Genomic DNA, 10358 nt, shown 5'->3' with positions numbered 1-10358 from the left:
GTAGCTTTTATTTTTGTTTGCAAATTAATAAAATTCTTACTGAAAACATATTAAACCCTAGATCACATCCAGTTCAATTAGAAGGGAAAGAACAAGATGATGTAGAGATTCATTTGGAAAAAAGAAATGTTTTGTGTTAAATGGCTGACAGGGCTATCAGACTATTTAACAATCCCTCATGAATTCTACTGCACTGGAAATCCAGTTCTGAGTGGACACCTGCCACCTTCATCACATTTGGATCTTACTATCCACATATTTGCCCACAAAGGGGAAAACTTGGTGTCACTTTGGGTTGGTCCTATAAAATACAAAGAAACAAAAAAATGGTGTAGCACTAATCTATACCAGACTTGGGAAATACAAAAATAAAAATAAAAATAAAAGAAATCAGACAATGCTGTTTATTTCATCAGCATTACCTAACAACAAAATTCCCCCAAAAGAACTGTTGCCAAACATTACCAAAATATATGGGTACTTATACATAATCTAAGGCAAAGAGGCAAAGGTTTAAAACTTTCTTTTCATTAGCTGATGCTTATTGTTCAGTTCAGGTCTCATCACAATGATAAAACATTTGGGGGAAAAAATGCACACCAATAAGCCAGCACTGGAGGAGATCATGGAGAAGATCTCCACAACCAACATATATTTTCCCCTTGTGCTTAGATAGGTTGGAACAAAGCACAGCCAAACACTGCAGAAGACCAACATGCTGAAGGTGATGAATTTGGCTTCATTGAAACTATCAGGTAACTTCCTAGCTAGAAAAGCAGCAGAGAAGCTGACCACAGCCAGGAAACCCATAAAGCCCAAGACACAGTAGAACATGGTGACGGACCCCTCACTGCACTCCATGATGACTTCTTCAGACAAGGAGTGCACATCAAAATCTGGGTATGGTGGGGACATTATCAGCCATGCAGCACAAAAGCTGGCTTGAACAAGGGAGCAGGAAAGAAGAATGAAACTAACCATTCTTCCACCCACCCATTTCCTCAACCTAGAATCAGGTTTGGTGGCCATGAATGCTAGAACCACAACAAAGGTTTTGGCCAATACACAAGAAACAGCCAGAGAGAAGATGATGCCAAAAGCTGGTTGTCGAAGGAGACACACAATCTTATTAGGTCTTCCAATAAATAGAAACACAGAAAGGAAAGAGAGGAGGAGGGAAACCAGGAGAGTGTAGGTGAGAATCTGGTTGTTGGCTTTGACAATGGGAGTGTCTTTGTGTTTAATGAAGATTGTGAGTAGCAGGGTTGTTATGACAGAAAAACAAAGTGAAAGAACAGTCAGACTGATCCCCATGGGTTCTTCATAGGACAAAAAGGTGATCTGCTTTGGTATGCATTTGTTTCTATCAGGGTTTGGATAATGATCTTCTGGACACAGAGAGCAGTCATCCATGTCTGAAAAAGAATGTAACAGGAGTGAAGATAGTGGATTATACAGTGTTCTACTGAAAATGGTTTAGTCCGATTATATTTGAAAAATTCCTACCCTTCTCCTTTGATATTTTCCCCTCTGGACACAGAAGACAATCATAGCAGCAAAATGGCTCCCCTTCTTTCTTGGCTTTGCTGTATCCTGCCTTACAAGGGTTATTACACAAAGAAAAAGGTGGTACCTATCCATAAATAAAGAATAATGTTTTAAGATATAGAGGGAAAGGAAAGCATGTGGAGATATACTGTTACTGGGGAGCCAACAGATTAAAAAGTGATTCCTAAGAAGTTTGAAGTAGCATGATGACATCATTTTGAGATGTAATCAATCTGTAACTGGTTCATTAGATATCTACAGTTATTGGAATCTTTGGCCTTCCCATCTTGTATAGCTAAAACCATCACCCTTACCCTCAAACTATCATCTCTGTGCCTGGTAGAGATGATGGGGCTATAATGTTTTTCATCTAGAGGTCACCAGACTGAAGAAATCTAGTTCAGAGACTGCAAGTTGCAGTTCAAAACATGTTGACTTTGTTCATAGCTAGTAAAGAAAAAATTACAGGGCCAATGATTCTTTTATAATAAAAAGTGCAACTATTCTTTACCAAATATTTGAAATGTCAGCATCCCTCTAGATATTTTCTTCCTTTCCCAGGGCATTTGTAGCTATGATAACATTATATAATAACACCAAAGAACTTCCATTAACAGAGATTTTTTAATGCTACTTAAATAAAAGGAGAAAGATCTAACCTGATGATATCCTATTGGCCATGCAATAGAATCCACAGAGATATTGAAGAATTTGTGTGGAGGAGCTGTGGGATCTATCATTCCAACTTTAACCCTAAGAAAGGACTGGTTTGGGAATGTGATCCAGTTGATAATATCAAATCCTCCAATAAATTCCCCATTTTTGTCAAAAGAGATCTTTTCACCAATGCTGTTGTTGAATGAGATACTTCTCAGAAAGGAATGAAGCTAAAAGGGAGGGAAAGAAGGAGGAAGAGGAAGGGAGGAAGGAAAGGAGGGAGGGAGGACATTCATAATGGATGGTTGGTTCCACTCTCTTAACAAAATAGCCAGTTTCATTTATAACTATAGCGAGTTCCATTCACTTTCCTCATCAATCTGTCAATTTTTTCAGCGTCTTTGGTGGTGGCAATAAGATCAACTACCCTGGCCTCCACACACAAAGGCCCCATCTTGGGTAAGGCTCATTATTTGAAAAGATCAGATGGACATCATGAAACCAATGAATCTACACATTTTAAACTTGACACATATTTTTGTAGCATATTGCACAAAACTTGTTCAGTTTCATTTAATGGGTGATTAACCAATGGAAAAGAAGAGTAGCAACTACTACAGCAATAATAACAGAGATTTAAAAGGACCATTTTTTTCTCTTTCATTCCAGTGTCAAATCAACAGTACAATGGATTTGCATTACAGGAGGACAGAGGCTTATTTAATTTACGAAAATAATACTCATAATTTAGAAAATAATTTTAGAAAACAATTTTCTAACTTAGAAAATAATTTCTAAGTAGGAGTTCAGCAGTGGGAACAGATGAGCAGAATGGCAATGAAGGAGCCATCCTAGGTATTCTTCATTAATTTAAATGAACAGATGAATCAATAGTTTTCATGGAATTTACTGAATTGATATTGATAAATTATAATCTCACAATGTGTTGCCCCCACTCCCCCAGTATATTGGGCTTAGATTTCAATTTCCCTCTCACCACAAGGACAGAGCAGTACCTCTTTTGATATGTTAGAGAACCTTTTCGCCAAAATGGTCATGTGTTGCTATGTTACCTTTTTTATAGAAACCTACAAGATATTTGTATTTCCCCATTTATAATACAATACCCAGGCAGGTTGGAGGGTGATTACCTTATTCTCTTGCTAGCTGACCAGGAGGCAGGGATTTCAGCCCAGTTTTGTGTTAGAGTATGATCAAACACAAACAACTCCTCCAAGTGAGGTGATGCTGAGCCCTACCAAGTTCCCATAAACCAATATATTCTATAATCTCTCCCCCGTTTCTCTCCCTGGCCCACATTTTGTTTTCCCTTTAAATATACACATACCAGTCTATGTTTTGTTTGTTATTTCCTTGTTGCAGTTGGTTGGATTATAACTCTTATAATCCCAACAATCCCTAGTAGGGCTTCTGCAAGTATTAGATTCAATATAAGTTAGTATGGCTTTACATTGTTGTAAAGTTTTATAAATCCTAGTATTTCTTATGTTTTTATCTATAGTTACCTACCTTTGTTATCTATATCATTTAAACTATTGATTGTAATTTTATGGGTCTCTCCCAGGTTTTAATACCTGTACATTGTAATTTAATATTCATTCTATTTAGTTTTACTTTATTTTATTCCATCAATATGATAATTTATTGTTACTTCTATTTTAGAGTGCTTGTTATGTTATTAGTTTTATGCTGCTATATGACCAAAATAAACAGTACAGATATTGGACTTCCTCATGCAATCACATTTATTGGGCCGTTAACAAATAGAAAACAGGAGCAGCACCTACTAGAACAAGGATGACAGAGAATGGAAAGGAAACACTAATTAACTATATCTACTGTATATCTATATATCTATAACATATTATATATAAATGTAGCTGGATAACATACTGATTAGAGTGCTGCCCTTTGACATGGTATACAGGGTTTCAATCCAGGTTGGTACCTATCTTAGCAGTAGTGGTCCTTGGGCAAAGATCCCCTAACACTTCACCTGCCTAATTAAAATATGAGAGTGACACAAACTATGAGTGTGATGCTGGCTCAGACATCACCCAAATTAACAAGGTCCATGCCACATATTGGGGAACCAGGACAATCTGACAATAAGTGGGCGACTGGAACAAAACATATGTGGACAAGACAAGAGAACCTGGAATTGATGGAATGCTACTACAACAGTGGACCTAATGAGAGGGAGTATTTGAAACATGAAGGAACTATGGATGGACAGAAGACCTACATCCAAACCAACTGAGAAACAGCTAGTAACCAATGCTTCAATATAATGAATAGGAAGCTGCTCTCACAACTTGAGATACTGTAGACCAGCTACACATTACATCCTGGACTCAAGAAGACCTGGAAGAACAACTGGAGGTGCAGCCAACCCCTGAAGCTAGAACGTCACTGCCACCCCCTCCATTACAGAGCACAGCAGCTGATATGAAGTATAAGATCATGGACAAACTAGCTACAGTCAACCCTTGAGACCAATTACCAAGACTCTGTGGAGAAGTACTAACAGTTAGTATTCTAGAAGATGCCAATAGAGCCCTCATGACAATCCTACTAATATCATAATTCAAACCAGTGACCTGGTATACATTACAGCTACTGTAATCCTGGAGATGCTTGGCTACATGATCAAGAAGAACAGCAAAACCCCACCACCCTGGAAAATAAGGTTGGAGGCTAAGATCAAGGCAACTTGGAGAACTTAGTCAGCTGGTAGAACTGCATAAGGGTGTGGAGATTAAGGATAAGACTTAGCTACTGAAAAAACACAAGGGCCTGACTCCATCTGAAGCACTAGAGGCTGCTAAACAAAGGCTCACAGCACTGGCAACCAGGCTAAGGAGATACACCAGAGAAGCCAAGAAGATAAATGCCTGTTCTCCAAATAACACATTACTAGATGTGTTCAGGTTGAGGTAGACCAGTCACATCTGAAATCCCACACTGAGCAGGATGTGATGGCCTAAATGTCCTGTTCAAATGTCCTGTATGATTCTCTCACCCCATGAAAGTACATGTCTGGCAAAAGAAGGACCCAGAATAGCATCCTGTCTTGGTCATCTCCTATGTTATAATGTCAAAGAGATTTTTTATAAAATGATGTACCATCGGTATATGTCACCACAGAAATGGTCTAGAATGTATAATGGTACTTAGAATTTATTTTGGAAATATGAACAACAGGAAAGGACATTTTATCATATTTGGTGGACATGTAAAAAAGCCAGAAAGTTTTGGATGCAAATGCATAGACTAATTCAGAAGGTTTTAAAGACTAATATACAATTGAAACCAGAGGCTTTACTTTTGTGACTGATAGGCAGACAGTTGCCAAAGAAGGCATGGAACTTTGTTTTCACATATGATAACTGCAGCGAAATTATTATATGCTTAAAAGTGGAAAGACTCAGCACTACTGAGAACGATGCAATGGTTGGTGAAGATGATGGCATTTGTAGAGATGGCCAAACTGACTTCCTTGATTAGAGAAAAGACAACACATACATGTATTGCTGACTGGAAACCCCTTATAGACATTTTGCATGAAACAGAAAAAAAATGATCTTATTGGCTTTGATGATTATAAAAAATAGATAATAGAAAAAAGAGAGCTTTTCTTCTGGCAAACATAGAGTAAAAGGAAATTTTGCAATTGTACTTATATTTGGCTGCAAAGAAAATTGGAAGCTACTTCTATTTTTTTTCATTCTTTTTGCACTTTTTGTCTTTTTATTCTTTGTCTTTTTTCCTTTCTTTCTTTTCTTTCTTTTATATTAGTTCTTGTCAGTTTTTATATTCTTTTCAAAACTCTTAATAAAAAAATATACCAAAAAAAAAAAGCTGTAGCTCTACGCCTATCATTCTAGCATCTTTAGTCCTTTAGGGTATTGTTGACTCACTACTATTATCAGCGTTTTCCTAATCCATTTTTGGGTTGGATGAAGGTATCCTCATCAGGAAATTCTATGATAGGTGGACAAAATAGTACTTTGGAAAATTGAGGAGCTGTGTCCCAATTTTTTCTAAGAAAGAATAAATCTCATGGAACCTCACATGAGGTTTTGAAGGGGAAAGCAAAACCATTGAATCCAGTGGCTGTCTAGTCTTTGCTTCAGTATAGCAAATGAAGTCTGTTTACCACCTGTTTCCATGTAGTTCAAATCTGATGATTATGGAGGTTTTTGACTGAATGAAAGGAATATAGTATTACTTATGGTGTGGAACATCCTTTGTGATTTCAACCCGATCTCATACACAATTCAGTTGGATAAGAAATTGCTACATTTCATTTTTAAACCAAATGCCAATTTCCTTAGACTGTTTTCCTTTAAAGTCTATGGGCAGAAGTTGAAATTATAGATATAGTGAAGTTTTCCACATTCCTCTGCTTAAGATCTTACCTGCCACAACACTTGATCATGAAAGCGTTGCCTTCCTTCTTTCACTATTGTTCTTTGCCTGGACTTAGATAAATACAGAGAGTGCAAAGCATGTGCCACAGCATAGACTGCATTGTAAATACTGTAGCTATGGCCACTCATGCGTGTTTCAAACACAGCTGTAGGAAGGGTCTCAAGACTCTCCCGTCCAGTACATTTTTGCTCAGACATCTCTGTTTCAGGGTTGGTGAAGAAACAATTGAATGCCTGCTCCCAAAAATCTCTCCTAAAATGATCATGTTGGTTGTTGATTGGATTTATACTTTCAAGAAATTCCTGGAAGTTTTGGACATCCTTTGTGTGTACTGCAAGGGATAAAGCACCATGCAGGAAATGGATGTCCCAGGATCTATGAACAGAAATAGATGTATAATCCATCTGAGCTGTCATAACCCAAATTTTTGTCTTCTTTGATGTATCCTCCACTTCTGAAAACTGGAGAAATGTTCTCAAAATTGATATGGATTGCATTTCACCGTACAAGACTATCACATTGGCTGTGCTGTTCATGACAACTTTGTACCTTTGGAGTCCTTCATCGATCAAATCAGTAAAGTCACTGTAAAAAGCCGCATTTGGGAACTCTGCTATGAAATCAAAGCAGATGCCATGCTGGGAAAATATGGGGAGCACCTCCTGTACAAATTTCTCTCCTTTGGCATCATTCACAGCAAGAACTCCAACCCACGTCCACCTAAAATGCAGCAATAGCTGGAGGAGGCCCCTGTGTTGGTGGGATTCATCTGGAAACATTTGTTGGAAGAAAATAGCTTGAGTTGCTTTATCCATGACTGGAGCAGAGCCATATGCCAACTAAAAAAAAGAGAGAGAGAGAGAGAGAGACAAATCCAATACAGGAAGTCTGTAAATGCTCCTTGATTAGTATTAATTAGAAAGCTGTTAACACTTTGAGAGAGCCAGTCTGATGTAGTGGTTAAGGCATCAGCCTAGAAACCAGGATATTGTCAGTTCTATTCCCACCTCAGGCACAAATCCAGCTGGGTGACCTAGGGCCAGCCCCTCTCTCTTAGCCCTAGAAAGGATGAGGCAATGGCAAATTTCTGAATCTTGCCAAGAATACTGCAGGGACATGTCCAGGCAGTCGCCAGGAGTCAACACCGACTTGAAGGCACAAAATAAAGTTTGAACCATGCTCCAGATCTTATTGAGTAACATGGTAAGTTTGTTCAAATAGTGACATTCATCTTCAGCACACATTACCTGAGGAACTTTGTAGATGCACAGTATAGTTGCCATGTGGAGACATATGTCAGATCCCCCAATGACTACAGCCAGATTTTTTGGGACACTGCACTGGTAGTTAGGGATGAATCTGCGCTCAGTGAAGAGAAGATGCATTGAGGCAAAGTAAATCCAACCTGGACTGAAATTGCTATTATAAATGTAGAAGCCGAGTGTGACATTGGGCAGGATCTGGGGATTTTCATTGATCTCCTTTAGAGTAAACACTAAGGCCAGGATGTGCTGGTAATTCTGAAAAAATACTCTGTAACCAAAATAACATGCAACATTTGAAAGGTTCGTAACATGGCTTTTGCAATATTTCAGTACAATATTTTGTGAATATATTTAGTTCAATAATTTTACTATTCAGTTAGAATCCTTGGAAATGCAAAGCAAAATAGTACTACATACATACCACTGCAGAGTCTCTCTGTGTGTGTGTGTCTTTAATAAAAGACAAACACTGGATTGATGCTGGGAGCATCATTTCTTAATACATGAAGAATATCCAATATCAAAACCCAGCTTCTTAAGGATGGCTTCTATCTAGAACAATGTAGCTGTATTTTCCTATTAGTGAAATCAGATTTTTAAAAAGTTGGTCCTGGATAGTTTTCATCTCACAGTTTTCAGTGGTAATTACATTATTGTAACTTAATCTGCATCCATATATAAACACTGTAAGTTCTATTGTTAGAGACAATTAGATACGATTTGTTATAATGTATGTTTGGCCTTGTCCACTGAATAAGTCACAGTATGTCATCATTGAAAGGATATTTCCCCTTCATTTAGGACTCTTAATTTGACCTTGGAAATAGATCAAGACATCCTAATTTGAGAGGGGTGTTTCAGGAGTTTTTGTTACTATCGCTCATAGGGAAATATTTTGAGCATCATGAGACTGAACAGCAGGGTACAGAGCTTGAAAATAAATGATGTGCTTACAGGACTGCATCTTGAAGTTCCTGGGAAGGATGTTGACTGAAATCAATGGGATTAGAAAACACAAAGAACACAGAAATAATGCCAGCAATGCTAACTTCTTCAAGCTGATGATATGTATGAAGAATAGGAAGAGGCTCATCATGGTGGCATTGAATGCTAGGATCCTTGCACAACACTTGAGGCATCAACATGAATACAATAGACTCCGTGAATACTACCATCTTCCACGATTCTTTTCTTTGTCTATAAAGATGAACTGCTTTGTGAAACATCCATGGAATGTCCCCAAGTAGAAAAGACTGACATGACTTCTTCAGGTGTTTTTCAGACAGAAGTGAGCAGTGCAACATAACATGAATTAAACTCACAGTGTTTGGGCTCTCCATTCTGGTGATGAATGTTATGGGGAATAGTAATAGCATCCTTCAGAGTAATTTCATACTTCTCCCTTTGGGTCCCATAGGATTTGGAAGAGATAATTTCATAATGATAGTGGAGATAACCACTTATCTAAAACTTTGCAACATTCATGACTCAAAAGAAAACATATGAGATGCACCTGAGATAAGAAGATTTAATCCACAAGAAAAGAATAAAAATACAAATACACAGAATCACAGAGGAAAACAAATAAGAAAAGTGGGTAATACTATTGGTAGGATAAAAGTGAAATATCATTGGCATGAAAATTGATCCATGAATGCTTCCAAGTAGCAGTCTTTTTAAAAATATATATAATTTGATTTATATTTATTAAGAATTTTACATAGGGGTGAGAAGGGAATATACTGTATATATATAAAGTACATACACACACACACACACACATATATACATACAATATATATATATATATATATATATATATATATATATATATATATACTGTATGTGTGTGTATATGTATATGTATACATATTTGTATATGTATATGTATGTTGTTGTTTATTCATTCAGTCGCTTCCGACTTTTCGTGAATTCATGGACCAGCCCACTCCAGAGCTTCCTGTCAGTCGTCAACATCCCCAGCTCCACCAGGGACAAATCCATCACCTCTAGAATATCATCCATCCATCATGCCCTTGGTCAGCCCCTCTTCCTTTTGCCCTACACTCTCCCTAGCATCAGCATCTTCTCCAGGGTGTCCTGTCTTCTCATGATGTGGCCAAAGTATTTCAGTTTTGCCTTGAATATCATTCCCTCAAGTGAGCAGTCTGGCTTTATTTCCTGGAGGATGGACTGGTTTGATCTTCTTGAAGTCCAAGGGACTCTCAGAATTTTCCTCCAACACCACAGTTCCAAAGCATCGATCTTCCTCCTCTCAGCCTCCCTTAAGGTCCAGCTCTTACAGACCCTATCTACTAAGGCCAGTCCGTTAAATCTATTCTTCACCTCCACTGCATATTCTTTAGGAATATTAGTGAGCTCATATCTAGCTGATCTGTGGGTCTTCCCTAATCTCTTTAGTCTGATCCTAAA

The 10358-nt window shown here is 37.8% G+C and overlaps 1 protein-coding gene across 1 annotated transcript; it reads right to left on the bottom strand.

Moving 5' to 3' along the window:
* Positions 1-513: 513 nt before the first annotated feature.
* Positions 514-8171, bottom strand: LOC134496910 (vomeronasal type-2 receptor 26-like). Its single transcript, XM_063302625.1, has 5 exons — positions 7908-8171; positions 6648-7499; positions 2208-2435; positions 1507-1633; positions 514-1415 (listed from the first exon to the last, which is right to left on the bottom strand). The coding sequence occupies exons 1-5, from the start codon at positions 8043-8045 to the stop codon at positions 514-516; spliced, it is 2247 nt and encodes a 748-aa protein (XP_063158695.1). The 5' UTR covers positions 8046-8171.
* Between the last annotated feature and the right edge of the window lie 2187 nt (positions 8172-10358).

The sequence above is a fragment of the Candoia aspera genome, chromosome 4 (genome assembly GCF_035149785.1).
Source record: "Candoia aspera isolate rCanAsp1 chromosome 4, rCanAsp1.hap2, whole genome shotgun sequence".
Taxonomy (NCBI): Eukaryota; Metazoa; Chordata; class Lepidosauria; order Squamata; family Boidae; genus Candoia; species Candoia aspera.
Note: the sequence above shows the minus strand (reverse complement) of the source record. Positions and strands in the feature narration are given on the sequence as shown.

Coding starts and splice junctions, on each gene's coding strand:
- LOC134496910 (XM_063302625.1), bottom strand. CDS start 8,045: ATGCATCTTCTCTTCACTGAGCGCAGATTCATCCCTAACTACCAGTGC. Junction 7,500..7,907: donor GCATCTACAAAGTTCCTCAG/GTAATGTGTGCT, acceptor TCTTTTTTTTAG/TTGGCATATGGCTCTGCTCC. Junction 2,436..6,647: donor ATGATCAAGTGTTGTGGCAG/GTAAGATCTTAA, acceptor CCTCCCTTTTAG/CTTCATTCCTTTCTGAGAAG.